The sequence below is a fragment of the Phalacrocorax carbo genome, chromosome 3, assembly GCF_963921805.1.
Source record: "Phalacrocorax carbo chromosome 3, bPhaCar2.1, whole genome shotgun sequence".
Lineage (NCBI taxonomy): Eukaryota > Metazoa > Chordata > Aves > Suliformes > Phalacrocoracidae > Phalacrocorax > Phalacrocorax carbo.
Window position 1 is genome coordinate 11,204,724 of NC_087515.1, and position 22,619 is coordinate 11,227,342.

At 37.3% G+C, this 22,619-nt stretch overlaps 1 protein-coding gene across 4 annotated transcripts in view; it reads right to left on the reverse strand.

Annotated features, from left to right (window-relative positions):
- SMYD3 (SET and MYND domain containing 3) overlaps positions 1–22,619 on the reverse strand; it is a 424,925-nt gene that overhangs the window by 56,266 nt on the left and 346,040 nt on the right. For 2 of the 4 annotated variants that reach the window (XM_064445826.1, XM_064445824.1), the window contains one exon: positions 18,287–18,397. The exons of the other annotated variants lie outside the window; for them this stretch is intronic. In XM_064445826.1, the coding sequence (XP_064301896.1) occupies positions 18,287–18,397 (111 nt within the window). The remainder of the gene's footprint in view (positions 1–18,286; positions 18,398–22,619) is intronic. 4 annotated transcript variants of the gene reach the window in all.

Sequence of the window (22,619 nt, forward strand, 5' to 3'; positions counted from 1 at the left end):
CTTTCCACTTACTCCAAGCATGTGCAGGTGAAACTTGTTCATTAAAAGGTGAGTTAAGATGCAACAGCAACATTACAATTCCATCTCTCCCTTTTTCCAATACCATGGCAGGTACTGCTAAAGCATTCTTGATAACACACGTGTGGGGATTCATCATCTTAACACTGAAGCTTTCTGGAAATCTCCTTGGACTACCTATCCCTTGGACTACCTATCCCTGACTGCTTAGACCTGTGCTTCTAATCCTTTACACAGAACAATTTCAAGTTATATTCGGTTCTTCTAGTAAAACAAGCTATAAGTTAAACTTCACACCCGACACCTCTCAGAAGAAGGACACTGTGTACCTTCACATCTTCTTGAATTTATATAGGGTACATAAAACATGAAGGCTCACCTACATAATTCAACCAGACAAAATTGTACCCTTTAAATCTATTTGGCTCTTCAAAATGGGCAAATGCAAAATATTTTGTAAAGAAAAATTTTCCTGCCATGAAGAAATATCTTTCCTCCCCTAAATTTCACAGTAATTTCACTGTATAAAGGATTCAAGAACAAGATTTTTTTTTTAACTATTTGCTCAAACATCATAATTTCTGTAGCTTGTAGACCAGGACAACATTAGCTATTGTTTTTCTTTCAGAATACTTCCAGCTTTTATATCCAATTATTCTCCAGGTTTTTAAATTTGTAGATACTCATTGCAATCTATTTCATGAGCCTGAGAATGGACATGATCAGCTCTGCCCAGCACATCCTGTAAATGGTCATAAAAATACTTTGTGGTACACAGTACACCACTAAATGTCAATATTTGCTTTAAATATTACACAGTTTTCCACAGTTTAGGTTCCATTAGTGACACTTGTAAAAATGAAGCCATAACCACTTATAACAAAGCTATAACAAAACAGAGAAATAAGAAAATCAGAGGGTACCTGATGAGGATTATAATCTGTTTGCATAGTGATCAAATGTAAAATGTTCTGCGGTTTTGGCTTTAAGGGATAGGAAGATTTATAATAAAAGCACCGTCACCTGAAACAGTTACAGACATCAGCCACCACAGAAATAAGCATTTGAAAATGTTCACCTGTTCCATTCCCTCCTATTCCTTTGCTCCCACATTGCTTGTAAGAATTAGTTCTTTACTTGTCTCTTCTTCTATCCTAGTGTCCTGAACACATCCCATCCTTAACTGAACTCTCCTTAGAAAGGAGTATAGTCTTCAAAGTACAGATACATGTTTCTCTTTCCTTCCTGTTGCTTTACATCATTCCTTTTAACCTCACTACTCTTCTTTTTCTTATACTTCCTAAAAGTGCTTCCTACCTACTCATTGCAAGTGCCACTGCTTTTACATACAGTGTTAGCAGTCACTGTTCTTTGCTATCCCAACATTTAAAGTCCTGAATGTTAAAAGATTCCCACATGGACAGCATGTGCTCTGAGAAAAGACATCTCTCTTACCAAAACAAGCATATGCCAACCAGTCAGCATCATTGCCCTCTCTGCCCAAATGCACTCCCATAGCCCCAGTTGCTCATCTGTAATGCACTGCACCTCCAAAAATCTCCTGAACATTGAAAAGGTTGATTAAGGGCTAGTCCTCTTTTCACACTTAGACTACAGGATAGAAATATGACATGGATTTTCTGTCCTCTCTACAGAGTTCATCTTTCGCATTCTGACAGATGGAGGTAGAGAAACAAGCCAGAGATTTGCCATGGAGGAGAACTATGAAGCACTCCCCATCTCCCTCCACAGAAGGGAGAAGTGGCGACAGGAAACTCCAAACAATAACTCCTACACCTCTTTTTCTCCCTCCTGGCCTTCCTCCTACAAGAAGTAGGTCCAAGGGCACCTTCATTATGTGCCTATTTCCAGTGTTCAGGTATCCAGTCCCACACATGCAGAAACAAGCAAAGCTTTGTAGGGGGTGTTGCAGTGCCAGGCTGTCCTGAGAGGAGTGAAAAACAAGGTGTAAAGTTTTCCATGACCAGTATCTTCTCTTCTAAATATACAAATGGAATACATGAGTGTAATGTAAGCACCACCAAATGTCAGTTTTACAATGGTAAAAGCCTATAAACCATAGTTCAAACAGAAATTAGGGGTTTAATATGAAATATTATTGGGTATGATATTTTCGCAAGACAGAAAAATCACACTAAATAATCATAATAGTTCCTTCTGGACACAAAATCTATGACTATATAATGATAATCCTGTGAGACAGCAGCATATAATTCTGTTCTTGTTCTCTTAGTGGAAGCTTTAAAAATATCTTTAAAAAGGAAGTCTTCTGGACTGTAATATTTTAACACTTTAAAAGCTACGGATACCTCAAATAACAGAACATTTCATATAAATTGCTGACCATGGCTTACAATTTGTTTAATTTCTAAAAATTTAAGTGGCAACTACAGATGTGCATCTGACAGAACAATTCTGACCAACTTGATGGGTTCAAATCAAAAGAGGTTTTCTTAGGAATTTTTTGAAGAAGGTGCCAGAAGAGGTCAGACACATTTAAATTAGGGCATGACATTTTAAAACATATCTCATACATTATGCTCTGAAGACATAAATAACAATTTTCTATTTCTGATTTTATTTAAAAGTGCAGAAACTACTGAACATAGTTTCTAGTAAACTCTAACTCACTGTTTTATACTTGACGGCAAAAGGAAAGCATTAAACAGGTATAAGATATTGCAGGTCTTCTGAAGCTTCACTTTCAGTAAGATGAAGAAAAATGTCAGTGAGAAAATGTGATATGGAAGCTGCTATACTGCAGCTAAACTGAATTTGTGACTTCAGTGCTTCAGAGCATGCAGCTACAGGCACAGCAAGAGAAAGTGCACTTGAGCAGTTTCCCAAAATATCTGAGATCATCTCTTTATTTTCAGTCTTTCTCATTTCTGTAGATAATTTGTGCTCAACTTTGAAGCTACAGTTTTGTGATGGGACAGCAGTTTGTGATGGAGGACTGTATAGCTGAACTGTATACTCACTGGGAAGCACAAGGTACTGTGAAGCAAACTGGTACTAGAGTTTGACTCCACGCTGGATCATGGGCTGGATTTCTATTTCTGTACTGGATGAAGTTTAAACTCAGAATCAAAGACCCCTCATCTCTTACTATGAAGGCCATGGTTTATAGAAGCCTACAGCTTCAACTGAGGATTTCACTCACCTTCACTCTTGCGACTGTACTTTGTTAAGAACTAAAAGTATGTGAAATGATCAGCGTGCAGAGCCCTGTCATGATTCAAGATTTATGTGTGATTTCTGAAGTTTCAAAAGCTCCCCTGTCCTGTTCCATGAAAAATAATTCCAGCTCCATAAATGCCAGTTCAACTGTCCTTTCCAACCCACATAAGGTTGTCCTCACCAGAAGCTGAGCTGTCAGAAGAGAAGACCTTGTGTTTTATGTTGTATGGCTCTGAAGAGGGTGGATGGGACAGATGGCAATTCCAAAGTTACTCTGCAGAAAAAAACAACGTTGTGTTCCTTGTGAGGCTATTGGGAGAAGGTGAACCCAACTTCTGAACAAATCGTATTTGTACTTTTTACTTTTGAATTTTGAAAGTAAAATAAGACACACCAGTTGGATGCCATATTGTAGCTGTGCAGTGCATTGCTCGGTATTAGGCAGGCTGCATCACCTCACACAATCCATATCAGCTCTTCGTGGTTTATTGACTCTAGTGTCTGGAAGCGCATAAGAACTGCACAGGCTAGTAATACTTTAAAATGTATAGGTATTGGAAAATTTAACAGTTGTTCACACCATTCATGTTTAAGTGCTCTACTTAGGCATTCAAATCAAGATGAAGGTTTCCCTAGACCCTGTGTAAAACTAGTGCAAAACCCCAAGCACCTTCACATGATAGTATGAATAACCTTCCCTTAATATTTTTCTACTTAGCTGCAACATCACAACATTTACTCGGAAATTTAAAAAGAGGCATCAAAATTAACTGTGGGAAATTTATTAAAATTAGATGCTTTTAATAAAGAGAAAATTAAGATCAGCAAGTTCATTTTAAGAAGTCAGTTTAATTTAATAAAATTAAATGGGACTAAGATAAGTTTATCCCAACATCTTAGATTTAATTAAGTCTTAAAGTATAAGGTAAGAGAGGAGCAACCAGACCAACAGCTCTCAACCCCTCCACTTGCAAGTCCAATATCTGTCAGGCTCACAGTTCTGCACACCAAAAATAGTAATTGCTTTTCTGTCAGACTCAAGCTCCTCTCTTATCCACTGCAATTCCACTTCAGCTATTAACTTCTGTGACGTTTTTAGATTCACACATTTTTAAACAGCCTTTCCAAAGATCACTGCATCTGTACATTGTATGTTATAGAGGCAATCTCATAAATGTTTTATAGAGAAGCAAATTGACATCCCTCTTCCTACTGACTCCCCTGCTTATAGATTCAAGGGTCACATTAGCCGCCTTTGCCAGAGAACACAATGTCTTCCATTTCTGTTCAGATACCCATGCTGAGATTCATCTGACCAAATGTAGACATTTGGGCTACCCTTCTAGTTGACAGAGAAAAAGAGGCACTCTCAGGGTGTAATTTGTATTATCCTTAAGCAGTCTTCTAAAATATGTCAGATGAATAACAGTCAAAGTGTGTCCATTTTTCTCCATTTTATCCATAAAGGAGGTCTAGAGTAAGGATTTGGTGAAATGAATCATAGCTGTAGATCCCCATTTCAGATGTTGAACATGTGTTCTACCTTTGCAGTGGTGGCACATTTTGTTTCAATAGGTCTAATTTACCATGCAATTCCTGTTACTCTGTCTTATTTACCTGTCCTCGTAAATGTTTATTATTCTCTCAGTCTTTGTCATCCATGAATTTTACTGGCAATGATTTTGCAATTACTTCCAATTCATTCATGAAAATGCTGGGTACTGTAGAAACAGGGTTATTATGGACACTCTCTGAAATTATTCGTTAAGCATTATATATAAACTGATGATTATGGTGATTTAATGTTTAAATGTGTTATCAGAACAATCCTTAGATTGTATATATATTTAGACTGTATATGTATAAATTCCTGTAGTAAGAGAAAAGACACCAAAAAGATCAAAGGTTTTATTAGTCTGGATCACAGACCAACTGCACTTCTAAAGACCAATGACGGTCACAGATCAAGTGTTATTATTAAAGCTTTTTCTGTTTTACATGCATTCTTTGTAATAAAAAACTAAGCAAATAACATTACAGACAGTATTTCCTCTCTCAAAAAGCAGCATACAAGGATGCTAGGCTACTTAGCAAGTAAGGAAGATAGTACCTAAAGAGATCTTTCAAAATATAAACAATACACAGGGTTAAGCAGAGAGACTTCACCATAGTATCTCGCCTGGACCTGGAGACACTTCAAATGAAAGGCACATGTATTTAACACATTCTGAAGTCATTTCAGTTAAGTGTTGGTCATTCTTGTTGCTAAAACATTTCCCATATTTATTTCTAAACTAGGTCCCTTAAATACTACTCCTCTTTTTGGTGAAAAAGGAGTCATAATTACACAAGGGCTATCCTAGTTCTTTTCATTGCCCTTTCCCCATACTGTTTTACGAAATCCATGTGCGCACACAGCTCAGGCCCCTGGGGATGACTGGCAATTTGCAGGCCCAAGACCCCAATGCCTACTTCCAGTCAAGATGATGGAAGTTGCAGTTTATTCTGTGAGCAACAAGACTGGGTTTTGTGTCTGTGACAGCACTGCCCTTATAAACCTCTTAATTTCAGGAGCTTAAACTGACTGCAAAATTCCCATCCAAGCTGCATAGCTTAAAAGCTGAAATAAAAATTGATTGGGCCATGGGAAGAGCAATAAATAGAAGTTCACAATTTATCAACTCATAAAAGCCAGAGTATGGGAGGAAGGGAGGAAAAGCAAAGGAAAGTACTTACAGCTTAGCATCAGAGAAACAGGGCCTTGTGCCAGACCACCCAAAAATTCTTGGCACGTTTGTAATTCTATTGTAAATGTGGATAATTCGGTTACCTGAGGAAGGGTACTGTTCAGCCTAATCCCTAGCAACTGTGAGGTCGATATTTCAGATTGTCTTAGACATTACACATTTGTTAAGGCAATCTCTAGGTCTAACTTACCAAACAAACTGACAGCTATAAGGCAAATCTGCTTTATTCCTTAATTCTGCAACCTGTGGAGACACAGAGTGCCACTGAGGACATTTAGTGGCTCAAAAAGGAGATACAGGTCCGAAATCCTCAGAATATTTAGGTATTCACAATGCACAATCCAATCCATGTTCATCAGTGCATTGAAATATGTACTTAAGTTTAGATGCATGCATAAATCCCATCAAAGTTAATATTTATGCGAATGACTAAACACTTCACTAAGTAAAAGTGTAGTTATTTGTGTATTAAAGCTCAATTTATGCTTCAGTGATTTGAAGAATTTGTGCCCATTGAATTATTGGTTCAAACTGAAGGTATACTGGCATGAAGTTAGATATTTATTTTGAACACTAATATCAAAACAATTTAATATCTTAATGCATGATATATCCCACGATTAAATGGTAACTATAGTAATTATGTTTTTTAAATGTAGACTGCAAAGTAAAATAATAATGCTTGCTGCAGCGTACATTTTCTGAATGAAATACAGGGAGTTTAGGGGTTAGAAAAGCACATGCAACACGGTTAAGATCATACACAGTTGATCATTCTACTCTATACCTTAAAATATTTGTCAGATCTCGAAAGTGAAAGTGGCAATTCCTAGAGCACTGATAAAAATTGACCGCCTAACTCACCAGCATGTTGCTTGAATATTCAGTGTCAATGCTCAAATCCTCACTGACCATTCTCTAAGTTTTCTAAAGTCATGAATAAAAAAAGGTTGAATTCATTTTGTACAAGTGCAGCTCTTAAGAGAGCACAGTATCTGGAGTTTCATCCTCTAGAATTTTGCCAACAAATCTGATCGTCCCTTAGCTGAATATTCGTTTCATATAATCAAGGGAGAGGTATGCAAATATCTTTAAAAGATGTTGTACAGTGTTTTAGTAATTTCAAGAACTTCTACTCCGGAGAATTATTATTGGCTATCTTCTAACTAACACCAATTTTAACCAGTAGAGGTTCTTTCAGTCTTTAAGGAAAGCAGCTAGAAACACTCCTTAAGGCAAATGAGTGCTTGAAACAAAGTGTTTACCATACCTTTCTAGTACTTTATTATTCTGATTCAATAATATGGACATTTTAGTCATTGTCACAAAAAATAGGAAAATGGCTGCATCCCAGAGAGTGAAAAGGACATTCTCTAAAATATCATAATGCCATGGAAACTATTACAAGACTCTTTAATATTTCTCAGGGCCTTTATTTACTGTGTTAATAGCTAGCATGCAGCTGGTTTGTGTTGACTGCCATTGTTACAAGTTTTTATGTGCTTCAGCAATCAATGATGATTATCCAAGGTGATTCACAGCAAGGAGAGGTAGCCTAGATCACAAAACGTGTACTGAAAATTAAGCATCTTGACTCACAGGGAAGCAACTGTTCATGGGACCTGCTGGAACAACATAATTTGGTGATACATAATCTATATTAGATTTCAAATTTTCCAAAACAGTTCACGGTACTAGTAATCTATTTCTCTGTCTCCTGATAAGTGCTCTCCACTAAGTAGTTCACTCATTGCTTAAAACCAAACATACTGTTCTCCTAAAATATTTTTCTCAGTCAGATGAATGAGTATCGCCCCTCTGAAATGCATGCTATCTCAACCCCTCCTTCTTAAAATTTCTTTTACAGGTAAGGGTTTGGGGTAGGGGAGAAGAAGTTCATTTTGCATGGATCCCCACCTTCATTAACCAAATACAATGTAACAGTAACTTAACTTCACAGTATCTTTCTGCCCTACACTGAATGTCTATAGATTCAAGCTGCTGTATTATTAGGCAGTAGCTGGAATCACATCAAAAGCTTTCAAAGTTTAGGTCTTCTTTTGTGCACGGGAATGATGCAAACTTAACATAAAGTTGTATGCTAGAATTATTTTAAGAATAAAAATTCAGTTGTTCACATATTGTCAAAGGAAGTGCAGAAACTTTAGTTTATATCCAACACTTGTCAGCACTGATTAAGACAAAAATAAATGCCTTATTTTTTCTAAAGCAATATGATGCAGCAGCATATTTTTCTTAACAATTATGGTCAGATAAATAATCTTGGGCAGAGTTGTGATACACTGTTTTACCACGCTCCCCAATTCAAATCACTGTTTGCAGTGTAATCAATGGCTTTTATATAATTCACTGAGCAATCTTGTGGAAAATAACAGGACATCCTGCAATGGGTCAAGAAATTACACAGTCCTCTGACACAACTCACATGGCTGGAGTAAAATCAGCTTTTTGAAGACTGCTGCCTTTTACACAACAAAAAGTTACTATTCATGTCTAAAAATAAAGCTCACAAATGCGAAATTTATAACTACAGCTTTAGTTACTGCATTGTTGTGATATTAATTAAATTACTGGCACGAAATTGATATGGTACATTGCTTACCATAGCAATTTTTCAATCCAAAGCATTCAGTCTGCAATTTTACAGTCTCAAAAGTTATAGACTTCCTTGCTATTCAGATGAGCTCATTCTTGCTTTAATAGACCTCAGAGGATATTAGTTAAGGACTGGAATTGATTTAGGCACTGAAAATCCTGATTTTGTCTTTCTCAATCTATGGTGCTTCCTATGAATTCAGCCAAAGCCCCAAACTTTGAAGAATTACATTGTCAAAAAGAAATTAGAATGAAGTCATGATACCTGATGACCTTGCCACAGAGTCCTAAATCAATCAATCAATGGATCGATCAAAAACCCTAAATCTTTAAAAAAATAAAATTAAAAATAAGATTTGGCTTGCAAAGAGTGTCTAAAGTTTAGAGGCAGCTGACAGGAAAGCCATCTTCATTTAGATAAGATAACTAGGGTGAAAGATGCATTTCTACAATGTGGCATGGGAAACAACAACAGTGTGAGCCTGTAGTAAGTTTCATTCTTCATTCTTCAGCTAAGGGAAATAAAAAAAAATGATGACAAACTGCCCAACATCATAATGACAGTATATAGTATACAATCAGGATGGCATTAGGAACCAGAAATTTGGAGCATGAAGAGAGTATATTCAGAATCTGAAGAGAAAGAGACAGGATACACTAACGTGAAGGAGCATCATAGAACCACATTTGAAAAAAGTTGTTTTCCAGAATGAAGAAGGTTCCTCTGGACTACTTTTGGCTGATGTCTTCAACAAGGAATGAGTTTGGAGATGACAAAAGCTTTTGCTGAAAATACTTGAAGATGGCCTATTACAAAAAATTTCATTGAGTCAATAAAATGGTGTTATTTCAAGTTACTCACAAATTTGCCAGTAAAGAGTAAAGAGTCCTTATCCATCCTGTTTTCTTCCTCCATGATGGTGTGACTCAGAATGTTTGTAGACTTTGCCATTGCTATTATTTATAAATCTGGCAGTACCAAAATCACAGCTACCCTGTTTTGCAGGTTTTTAGACTGTAAAGAGTAAAAAGAGTACTCACCCCAAAGAGCTTAGAGTCTAGCAGGAGAGAAAACTGAAATGGAGGGAGCAATAGATACAGCATGCCAGCAAAGGCTGAAGTTATAATCAGCCCATATATTGTTGTTGTCCTGGTTTGGGCCTTTAAAGGTAAATGGTAAAATTCATTCCTTGTCAGAAAGGGATTTAGCTTACCTCCGCAGAACTGATGACAGAAACGTATTTCCACTCACTCTCTTTCCCTTTTTCTTTAAAATTCATAGCCCATTAGTTACAACATACACTTGGGAATACAAAGATCCAAGCTCCTATTTCTATTTGACTTGGAGCAGTAATCTAGAAAAAAGGTACAGTGAACCATCTGTATCCTGGACTCACCTGAACCTCACCCATTGCCTGAAGCACTGACAGAGTCATGGGGTCCCATTACCCCATAGGGGGTGCTCCGACACCTAGGATAAAATCTCATGCTTACTCTGATGAAAGTATTATTTTGTTCAAAGTGGATGACCTTCAACAGGAGAGATTTTTCAACCCAGAAAAAGGAATTCCAGACAGACCAGAAAAGTCTGCAGTTTAAAGTTGTGACACCTTTTTTTCTGACAGAAATGGGATATGAATTAAAATATATTTCAAGTAAATTACCTAATTAATGGGATTTAAAAAGACCGATCATCCTGCAGAGTAGAATAAAGTGACTGATAAACAGATCACGAAAAGGCATCCAAAATCAAGATTATGCCCTTAGGTTCTACTGCTATTAGAAACCACCTTGACAAATTGAAACACACAAGACACTACAGTAACCTTAATGAAAGATAATTCAGAGATTCAGGATCAGATAAAGCAACAACCGGCTTCAATATATATATTTAGAAAAAATCTGTGAACTAGTCTCTCCAAAATCACTGCAGAAAAATGTGTTTCGAAAATGATTTGTCTGATCTAGTCTGATGTTTTAAATTACTGCTGTTTCTCTCAGCATATTCTATCTTCTATATTTATATTTTAGATTGCTACTAAAGTACTAAGTCTCTCCAGAGTGAGACTTTTCTTATTTCTGTTTATCATTCAGCGGAGACCACATAGTGACTGCTATAGGAATGACACCACCTGAAAAAAATTGTAACAGTAGTAACTAGTTCTAAGGACAGTTCCAAGGAAGCTGGACATCTGGAAAGGAGGAACACTGCTAGCCAGGCACTTAAATGTAGCTGCTACAGCCTGAAACAGCAATGAGAGCAGACTCCCTTCCCTTCGCAAAAAGTGTTTCTGCTTAAAACTGCTGACAGAAGATTTACATTTCCTCCTGGATGACTGGGTCTGAAAGAAGTAAGGTTCTGCTCCCCTCAGATGAGCAGAAAGGCAGACTCCGAGGAGGCTGCCACACTCCAACTCCTACGTGGCTCCAAATATGAACTTGTTGGACTAAACTGATACAACTTTCCCTACTGAGGATCCCCTGAACAAGCAAGGAGTCTGCATACAGCTCTGAACTCATGCCTATTTATAAGAACAGCAGTATCTTTTCTGTGACCTTTGACAACACAAGTGAGCTCCATCTGACTGCTGCCAAGTCATGACCAGAGCACACTAAGGCAGTCCTGAAGCAACTGGGAGAAGTATGTTGTCATGGAAGAATGATCATAGCTTACTTGTCACTGTCTGTAGGACTGCCTTTTGATGAAAAAAAATTACAATGTTCAAAGATGGAAAAAGCCTCAGAAGTCACGTGAGAAATGCTAAGAGGCTGAAGAGATGATGCCTTTGTTAATGAGCAAGAGAGCCCAGAAATTAGAATTGGTTGCCTTGTTTTTTAATGTCATTTTTGGCACTAAAAAATAAAAAAAAAGCCCTCTGTCCTTGGCTGTTTGGAAATCCATCCCAAGAGGGTAAGCTCCTCTGAAAGGGAACAGAATAGTGTTAGACTGTAGGATTGCAGGAACTGATCCAGGGTTTATGTCACTACCAAATGTCTTGCCAGAAGGAAGGAACTGTTAATCAGCCAGCCACCTATGGAAAGAATCTGCATTGTGTCCCAGTAGACTACTAATTACTGCCACTGGCTTTTGCAGGCACTGGTTATACTAACGTTGGGCTGAAAGGGTAGGTGGGTGAAATATGACTGAGCTCTGGCTTGACTTCCTTCTGTAGTTTGCTTCAAAGGCAGTTCTAGTGGCAAAACAGCAAAGAGGAGATGAGGAATGAACAGACAATTTCTAACATAAACTATTACAAGCTCTGTCTTTTGATAGGAAATGGATTAAACCAGCATTTTGTTGGAATAAAGTCCTGATTTTTTTTAACTCACCCTCTGTACCTTAGTACTTAGCAAATACCTTAGAATCATGACTAGAGATACAGATACTTCTACTTTATTCTTTGCTTTGATCAAGGGGTTTTATGTTCACTTAGTTGTATGAACAGAATTGTTTTCAACAATCCTATTTAATCCTTGCTTCCCAGGCTTCATCTTTTGAATTAATTTGGAGATCTCATCTTTCATATTGTACTTGGAAAACTTAGTGAGAATGTAAATGCCTGAAAATAAATAATTATTGGGGAAACTGGGACACAAACTTCTGGAACATGACAATTCAGCAATTTAAAAAGGCACTTCTTAACATATAATTTTGTATTTCCTGTGTCCTAAATATGTGCTCCCTGAGGGAGGGGTGATATTTTTGTACTAACACCAGTACAGTAATCCCACCTGAAGCCTTTACAAGCTGATTCAAAACAACAGTCAATAATAATATTTTTCATGTAACAATGCCTCTGTGATTTAAGGACATGTTCAATTGTATTGCTGACACAAGCCATGAAGATCAAAGGTGAAAAGTTGTGTAAATTTTATCCTTGGCCATATTCAAGCGTCTCTCAGAAACCTCAGTGAGGCAAATCAATCTGAGGCAACGAAACTGATCAGCTTATGTAGAGGACCATTTACATTTGATGAAATTCCTAAACTACAGTTGTGTTGTTTCCTAAGATAGGAAAAGAATGTCAAAACTTCCAGTAGGTTCAGGAACTTGTTCACTGGGTTTTTTTGTAAAAGAGCTGGTGGATGTATGGAAGTGCAATACCAGCTAAGGAACTGCAGGTGACATTTTTATGTAGATGTAGATCGCTTGGCTGCTGTCCAGGTAACCCAATTTTGAGAGTCCTTGAGGTAGCAACTGGACTTGTGATGTTCTCTACCAAAACTCAGGATGCAATATAAGTAAGTACTAAGCAAAGCAATAAACTGATTAAAGGAATAACGTACTTACTGGCATTAAGTTATTATTAGCTTTGGCAACTAACAAATACTGGCCAAATATAAAAATGCTTCAGATTCAAACCAATTGCTTTTGACCTTGTAATAAATAAAAGCCTTGCAAAAACCAAGCTAGACTAAAATATTAAATCCTGGCTCCAAAGGAGAAAGACGACTCATAACAAAGTGATTCTATAAGCACAAATCTCCCTGAAATCCTTGGCTGAAAATGTGGAACATGAACAATACTCTGGCTCATGACTGTGGAAAAAACTGTTCTCCATTTAAAATGTTTGTCATCAACATAATCCCATCTTTAATTATAATTAATGTAAGGGGCTTTTATGTCCTGGAATGGTAATATGTTGCCAAGAGTTCAGCTTTTAGGAAGGCACACATTTCCAAATTAGAGTGGAGATTGATCTTAAAATGGAGCAAATAATAATGTATACAGCTGTCAGAGATATAATGAACTAAAGACATTGCAGTAGCAATAACTTGAAGTACTGACAGTCAGGAAAAAGTCTATGAGTGACTTTAGAAAGACATATTTTTTCCCTCCTTTAGTAACTCGGCTTTTTTTCAACTTGGGCCAAAATCAATTAAAAGTATTGTTTAGATTTGTAGCTAGTGTCATTTAATCTGGCAGTAATTGTACTGCCAAAAGGTTTGCCTTAATCTTATCTTAACCGATGTGTTAGCACTTGCTACCCTTCCCTTGACTCCTGGTCAAGCCAGGCTGCTTGATCAGTTGCTAAAAGAGACTGACTAGCATTATGGTATGACCTCTTAGAATTAAAATGCTGACATTGAGGCCCAGGCACCAAAAATTATCCACAGGTCCAGCTAGCTGCCACTCTTTGCCTCCGTATTTTCTCGTCCTTGATGACAGCTATGCACCTGGATTACTCCATGGCTGTGCTCACAGCGGGAGAGGCAGATAAAAAACTACTACTGTATAGCAAGCAGAGATTCACTTTGAAGTCCTTTCATCAGCAGTGACCAGTGAGGAACATTTTCTTTTGTGATATGCAACGCAACAGTGACTGCACAGCCATGGACCTCTCCATTTGGTGTAGGGCTGTGTCTGCTCACACCGAGTGTGCCAGTGTGCCTCAGCTGAAGTTGGTGCTCAACTTCAACAGGGTCCCTGTGGTTGGGCTGCAGCCTGTTTCAGTATACCTGAAAATGCAGCCTTTGCCATATTACGGTTTCAGATCTAGACAATTGTGCAAGTGAACTGTGTATACTTAGGCTGTGGTTAAAGAAGATTCTTATGCTGTATGAAGTTGCCATATCTAGCTAAAAAGACCAAGTGATTGTGAATTTTAAAGTCATTGCTGGTGTCGGAATGAATTTTGCTGTTTTATATAGGTGTGACATGAAATATTACAGTAAATGAGAAATAAAGAATATTTCTTCATAGATAAGTTGCCTCTTAAATCACAGTTCATCAGAGACCAGAAATATTAGAAAAAGACCTTGCAGAATCATGTAAACTAGAATGGCAAAAGAGCAGTCTGACACATTACTCTTGTTTGTATGCATAGCTAAACTGTGTGATTGTAGTATGATATAACCACTATCCAAGTTTAATCAATTTTAGCACAAATAACAGTGAAGAAGAGTGACACTGGCTGTAAGATATATTTGTCTACAGCAGCAGCCAGAGACAAATGCTTGAAGTGATCTGCATAAACAAATTTTACCGACAGTCTGGATGTTAGCGTGTTGAAACCTACATATTTGCAACTAAACTCTGCTATCGATGTCAGCTAGCACAGAAATGTAGTCAAGTGATTCCTGATTTTGTGCTTATATATACTTCATGGAGCACCAAAATTTATCTCACCCAACTTTATCTGCCTAAAGTGTGGGTATTTACTTGAAGGCATTGCTTTAACCTCTTATATCCATTCCAGTTTTCATACTTTTTATAGATTCCTACTGCAAGACAGCATGAATGAGCTGCTTTTCTTTTTTTTTGGGTGCTAAAAACTGGCTTAGATTAAATGCCTAACTAAAGTTAGGAGAAATCAGTATATTCAATTGCTATAGAATACATATCTAGATATATAAAAAATATATATGCTATTAGAATAGTAGCATTTTGTAGGCTAAATCTGTTATTTGTTCAGGTAGATGTCTCTGAGGTTAAATATGACTTTTTTTTGCAGCACTAGGATACCACATGGCAATGGGGATTGCATAAAGCACACAACTAAACTTCAAACCATTCCGCTTCAAGGAATTATTCTCACTGAAACAAATCCAGCACTTAAAGCTAAAAGACCAATGTAGCATCTTTATTATCCTCTAGACATCAGAATACTCAGCAGAAGTACAAATTGCCATCTTCAAGCTGAATTTGGGGAATCTGAGCAAAACAAAGCTTCACAGAACATTCACAGAAATGGTCCCCAATATAGATGGACTGATCCGGTTTCTAGACAAAAATATGTTCACCTCCAATTAAAACAGTAGCTTCTCACTGACTATGAAAAATAAGGGCAGAGTCTTAGAAAACATAAAGGTTGTTTTTGAATAAAATTAATTACCCAAGGTCACTTATGAAGTCAGTAACTGACTTGAGAACAGAAACTTGATACATCTTCCTTCTTCACTTGGGCATATCTGACTAAATGAAGACGCCTTTAGAAAATACAGTAGGAGACATGAATTTCATTGATAAGAAACTTGCAACATATTTTTATAAATATGAACAAATAAGCATACGTGTAACTAAGTACTAATACATATAAGGTTTATATGCCCTTCATATAACCTTTAATGTATATTTCCCACAGGATTCTCAGGATTGCTTTTTAAACATTACAAAATGGAAATGACTTATAGTTTCACTGTAAATTGATGTGTGCATCTCAGGAGTGACTCCTCTGCTTTCACTGGTCCCTAGTATGTGCTCAGCAGCTGGCATGCACACTCAGCAATAGTGGAATTTGGGAGTAACAAGAATCTATGATCTCTATAAGCGTTTGTTAGAAAAAGGATTCTAGCTTTTTGACGATACTACAACTGAAAAAAATCCCCACCACCTATGAACTTACTTGAAGGCATACCGCATTTCTTAGCCACACTGGAATTTGCACTTTTACCTATAACAAAGATTTGTGAGATGGATTGCTGTTGACTAAGTCATCATATTTGCAAAGCAATGTTGTAATATGTGAATTTACTGTTAGCTGATAATAATTATTGAATCACAATGTTGAATCTGTCACCCTTGATAACCCAAAGTTGCAGCCATTGCCTATTCTGTTGACAAAGACTTTGCCTTTTAAAATTTTACCAAGATGTCTTGGAAATTTGTCTCAGTATCAGGGGTATTTCAGCAGGGTTATAATTGAATAATTTTGCCAACTGATGATTTCTGAGCATCTAAATCCAGCCATTCTGTAATTTAACAACACAGAATTTCTGAAAATATGTCCCCTGTAGGTGCAGCGTTACATGCCTCTCAGCTTACCAACAGCGACTGAGACCAATGGGAAAAAAAATTCTGTTTCTAAGCTAGTCATGTAAACAGCTGTATTTGTAAAATCTCTGTCACAGAGAAATGAAATGCAGTACTATGAGGACTGCTGCAGATTATATCTAATCATCCTAGACTGAAGCCTAGGATAAAGATGTCTTCTTCATAGACAACAGACAGAGTTGACATGAGGTTCCCAGGCCTTCACAGACCTCTTTACATGGAAACAATGAGGAAACTACAGAATTTAAGAATGCAGTCACAAGGAGCTTTCCAAACATTTTCAGTATCATCCCCACAGGGAATTTTGCCAATGGGCAAAAAAGATCTATAGAATATGAACTCAAACAACAGTTAAAAATTTCAAAGAGAAAAACCCATTAATTAATTTTAACCTATGTGTGAGACTATTGTTTTCATCAATATATGCATGTATAATTTCACTACAATATTTTTTAATATTTTATGTTGACTCTTACAGGGAAATGTACTCCAGCCTGTGGATGTTGTTTCTTAAAACATTCCACATGCTGAATGGCCTTTACACCACTTGTCTACCCTTTCACAAACTGTTAAGCGATCCTTAAAGACTCTTTAGCCTGCTTACTTTTCTTAATCAGCACTGATCTGTGGGGACGCCATCCCCCAAAACTAATCTAAGATTTCATGGCACTTGAGAGAGAATCTTTAGAAGAAAGACAAAAAGAGGTCTTTGCTTCCCTTCGCTGCCTCTGAGTAGCATTGCAGCAAGCTTTATCAAGCACGGAGTGCCAACAACTTTTGCATATGGACAGGAAGAAATTTAGCATTATGTCATGAGCCTGAAACTTCTCAGTGTTCTCTTTTTTGAACTGCTTATTGATGAATCAAAGGATACATTATGTATTCAATGGGGGTACTTTGGCTTGAACAAAACTAGACACAGAAATTGTCCTACCCAACACAGAATTTGAACTTTGGGTTATTTTTTTTTCTTTTTTTGCTCTACAGCAATTGTTTCATGAATCGTATCATGCTCCTTGGAATCACATTTTCATCAATACCTTTCTTACCATTTCTAATCTACTAGGAACACATTTAGCTACGGCATATGACTCACCCAAAACAGGCATTTGTAAAAATAAGAACAAGTGTACATATAACTAGAGAGACAAAGTGCATAAACTGCTATGAAGCCAGCCTCATTTTGCATATTTGATCTCTCATCAGACTCAGAGCCAAAATTATTCTGGCCAGGCTGTATAAATATGAAGCAACCCAGAATAATTAAACCAGGCTAGGCTGAACCCTAGTGAACTCTCAACGCTGAACAAAATTTTATCTACTACAACTACTGACCTGCTACTCCAAGAACTTGTGAAAGAGAGCATAAAAACTACAAACCATAATTCAAAGAGGTTCATCACTCTCTCTAACAACTGCTGAATATGTCTGGTAGTTCTTGAAAATTATTGATGCAGGTGTTTGTCAGAATTAATTTAACATTATTATGAGGATAAGCACAGCCTTCCTGTAGCATCAGACAAGTGGCTTCAGTTAAAGTTCCAAGATTATTATTTTAAATAGGGAAAAAAAAAATCCTTTCCATTAATCTTAAAAGTCATGTTAACTCTCATGTTCAGAGGTCCTTGAATCTCAAAGTGATCTGAACCACATTTTGGAATTGGAACTGAAACTGGTTCCTTGCTTTATGAACAACCATGTTTTAGCAAGAAATTCTTCTTATCATGTTGTCAGCATTTCCTGCTTCCTGCTTTTCTTTCCTTCACGGTTGTCTTTCACAGCAACATAAACAGCACAGAGGGCAGGGTCATTTTCTTCTCTATTCTGGCCATTCAATTAGCAGCAAAAGTATTACGTAAAGGAAGGGAAGCTGCTGAGAGGCCTTGGAAAATTCTCTTTAACCAGCAAGGAATTTCATCACCCAACCTACCTTTTCTTGATTCTTGCACAGAAGACAGTCACATTCAAAGCAATACTGGCGCATCAGTTGTTTTTGGCGTTCACTGGTGGGCATCAGTGATTCAATGTAGCTGATGGTGAGCTAAAAATCAAAACCAGGGTTGGTATATTTTACAAAAATTCCATACTCAGTGTATGTTGGATACACCATTTTTCCAGCATAAAATAAAATTATATCTTAACAGATGATTTCCTAGAAGAAATCGACTACGTTTACAAAGGGAAAAAAAAAGGCAAAAAAAGACGTTTCCATGGAGGAACACTTTTTGACATTTCCAGATCAATATTGTTTGAAATTATTAATCCCCTCAGAAGTACCACTATTTCAACTTTTCATCCTAATTTGGAAGAAAAAGGAAAAAAAGAGAGAGAGAGAGGAAGGAGAGAAAGGAAGGAGAGAGAGGAAGAAGAGGAAGCTCAGTATCTGAATTCCCTGTGCATGAAATCTCATTTTCTGTCTAGCTCCAAAGCTTAAGCGTGTATTTAGCAATGGTGTTATACAACATCCAGCTATCTCAAAAAATTTCATCTCAGGGAAGCCCCTACTCTCTTGCAAATATATGTCTGAGCCTGAGGAAAGCTGCTCTCATGTCATACCCATCTTCAGTACATCTGTGATATTTCCTTTGTGACGAAGGAAGAACAAAAGCATTGAAGTAAAAATTGTTGAAACTATTTACAAGAAAATTTATTAAAATGATAAGAGAAAATGCTTACAGTTGTGCCATTTTCAACTCCTCATGCTGTACAGAGTAAATTCCAGTGAACTACAGAGAACTCTGTAATTTGTTCACTTCGACTCCTGCCAGAAGGAATTTTATAGGGCTAACCATTTGTAGAGTTCTTCAAATGTTTAACATGCTGCACAGACACAAACTAATGATAATGGAAAGAATATAACAAAATAATAGCCCAGCTCAGACCAGCATCCAGTCATACATGCTATTGAGTGATTACACTATACACCCAACAGACTTTGAAACACTCCAGATAGGTCAGAGCTAAAAAATATCAGGTCACATTATTTCATCCTGTGCCTAGACACTTCAACTAATTGGGAGGATTTTCACATGGTTCTCAGTTAAATCATGAGAGTCCACTCAAAGAAATTACAGGAAAACCTGACCAATTTGTAGTAATGACTATGAAATCCATTGTCAGAACCTGCATTTTGCAAATTAGTGAGTATTCTAATTAAATGAGCAATTAACAAGCAACTAAAACAATGCCTGCATTTTTTTTTCATTTATATTTACAGTGTAGTTTGATTACATGTTGAAGGAGGACTGTATTAAAAGAAGACTACTGAGATGGCAAAGTCAAGCATTTCAAATGATCATAAGCAGAAAGCCTGTGGAAAAAAATAAATACAGTCTCATAATTGAAGATTAGTAGTATAATTAAAGAAAGAGACAAAGTTCCACAGATAAGCAAAAGTTAGAAAGTTTGAGAACTTTGTTAGGTTTTGCATTCTATATAATGTTGTTCTGTCCCAGCTTGTGCGTGTTTACAGCAGAACAGTCTGTACTAATCGTTTACACAAGAGCTGTAGGCTTCACTCTGAGCTCTCTGTGGTGAATGGATGGAAATTATTTTCCCTATTTCTTTTCCACTCTTTTCTTCCAAGCTTGGTCTCTTCTGCCCCATTCTCTCCAATCCATCCCTCTTCTCATTCTCTCTCTTCTCTGCCCTTGGACATGAGTATCGTTTTCCAGCTTTATTCTCCACAGTTGTTTATCTAAACCTGGTTTCCAGCCCTCAGTTCTAGCTCCTTCATAGCTATTCTTGGTACAATGGGCTGATTTTGTCATCCTGCCAGTCCCAGATCTGCCCTTCTGCCTCCCCTGCATGCCTCATCTTACACCTTTTCCCATATTTGATCACCAACGCTCTTACTCTCCCAAGTTAACAGTCTTTGGTGCCCTACTCTGGTTTCTCCAGTGACCCCACCAACTTTGTCCTTGCTTCTTTTCCCAGCTGGTCTTAGTCTGCCTCCTCCCTGGTGTCTTAAGAAAGATCTGTTTCCCTTCCTTCCCACAAAGCAGTTTCCAGACAAACTGTAGTCCTAATCTCATCCTTCAGCCATTCCAAGCCCGATTTTCCTCTCCCATCACAGGCCTGTGATCTTCATGTCTCCTTGCAACTCACAAGTGTTTTCTGTCAAAATCATTCTGCACACTACTTTGTTCACTGTCTCTTATCCTCTGCATAAACATCACTGGTTCTGACCCATGTCCTACTGGCCTGTAGGTTCAGGTGGCATCCAGCAGTAAAAGAGATTTAATCAAGTGCTGGCACAGTGCAAGACAGTAGGAATCTTCTGGGAAAAATCATTCACATGAGATTAGTCTATTCTTTGCCAAAATACTTAAGACAATGGTTTAAACCCTATCACTACTGTTGAACCCATCATTAGGCAGGGTTCAGTTCTAATACTGCAAAGCAAACACATAGCCAACATCGAACATGCTTTATCTATCTTCAGCCTACAGGCTTCATTCTTTTCTCTCTTTTCATGTTTGGCTTCCCCCACCCCCACCCCCGCCAGTTCGCATTGCAGAAACCTTGGAAGTAGGAACAAGTTTGAAACCAGTACTTTCTTTTTCAGAGGTTACCAAACAGTTGCGGATATGATCAGTCACGTAACAACCTCCTCTGGATCAGAGCATAAGACTGGGCGGAAGAAGGACAAGAGGCTGCATCACATTGATACCTACTTTTAGAGTTTTAACAACTTAGGGTTTCTCTTGCTGTCAGAAGCCCAACTCCAAATTCCCAGTCCTGCCAGCAGAAATCCATAAGTGAAAAAAATGTTTGTAGCTGGCAGACTGGTGGGAAAATGCAATTAGAATATTTAGAAACATGACCAACCTTACAGTGACTAAGTCTATACTAATCATTTAATTGTTTAAACGTAAAAATTCTGTATTCAAGTCTCTCTCCTACACTTGTTTTAATTTTGGATCCCTTCATTAGATGCAAGGTTCATTTAACTTGTACATATTTAGGAAATATGCCCATTTATCAAAGGTTGTCTTAATGGTATTTGCATGTGGGATATATGGTATTAATTAAAACATTATTTCAGCTGACCAAAGCTTGCCTCGTTATTGCATCGCTTATAAAGAATGCATTAAATCTTTTCTCCTGAACTGGAGAATATATATTAAATAACATTTATGAAGGCAGGGAATTATTTAACAGCTGTGAGACGACTTATTGACTCTCAAGACTTTCTCCTTAGAAATGCAGCACTGTCTGAGCCCTGTTTCTTGCTCTGTCACAGAAATTCTTTAACCATGGGTCTGGTGGTTAGTTTCTCATGTTCCTCATCTGCCAAATGAGGTGGACACAATTTTCCAGTACTGTCATGCAGCAGTGGACTTAATTTATGTTTTTTGCAACAGACCATAAGCTACAAAATTTCTAGACAGAGGATTCTGTAGAAATTTAGAACCAATTATTTCAATGCAAATGGCAGGGAAAATAAGTGAGTTCTCTTGTTTTTTGCAGTCATGGTTTTCAGGATCTTAGGTAGAGCTGTGTACAAAAATCTGTTCCTGAGACAGAGTTATATAAGTGTGGAACAGTCTGTGCTCTTTCTGTATTGTCATATATGATTAAAATGCCTTCTAATTCAAGGAAAAATTCAGGTTTAAAAAATGCAATGTGACAAAATGTTATGTGTCAAACAAACAGATATAAAACTTCTCAGCGTTATAATAACAGAAATATTACATATCTTGGTGGAAATATATCATGAAGATAGATTTATTGCTGGTCATATGAAATGATGATTTGTATCTAGTATTACTTTTAAAAATTAGTTGCTCTGTAAGAGTATGGCATGTCATATGACTTTCTGCAGAAAGACACAAATTTGCTCTAACTAAACTCTAAAGCTGATGAGAACCCATGCACCCAAATGGAGAAGAACTGGACCTTAGCTAATACGTCCTGTCTCTCAGCAGAACTAATTGATTTGAGCTATGCACTGAACTAACCATAGCTATACAACTTCTGATTGAAGAATAGGCAACATGAGCTCATGTCTGTCTGCAAAACACCAGGTAGACACAGTAATTAACAAAAAGTCAATTGAAATTATAGCGCACATCTTGATGCTGTTTAAAGTGGTTAATTAAGGGTAGGGAAATGATGAAGACCTCTCCAGAGCAAGCTGCTTGTCTTTTTGAGAAAGTAAATTAGCTGATAGGCTACCTTATGACTGAAGGAGCCTGGTGTTCTCTAGGTGAATAGTTTTTGCTTTCTTATAATCCTTCCCCATATCTCACTTCTCTTTG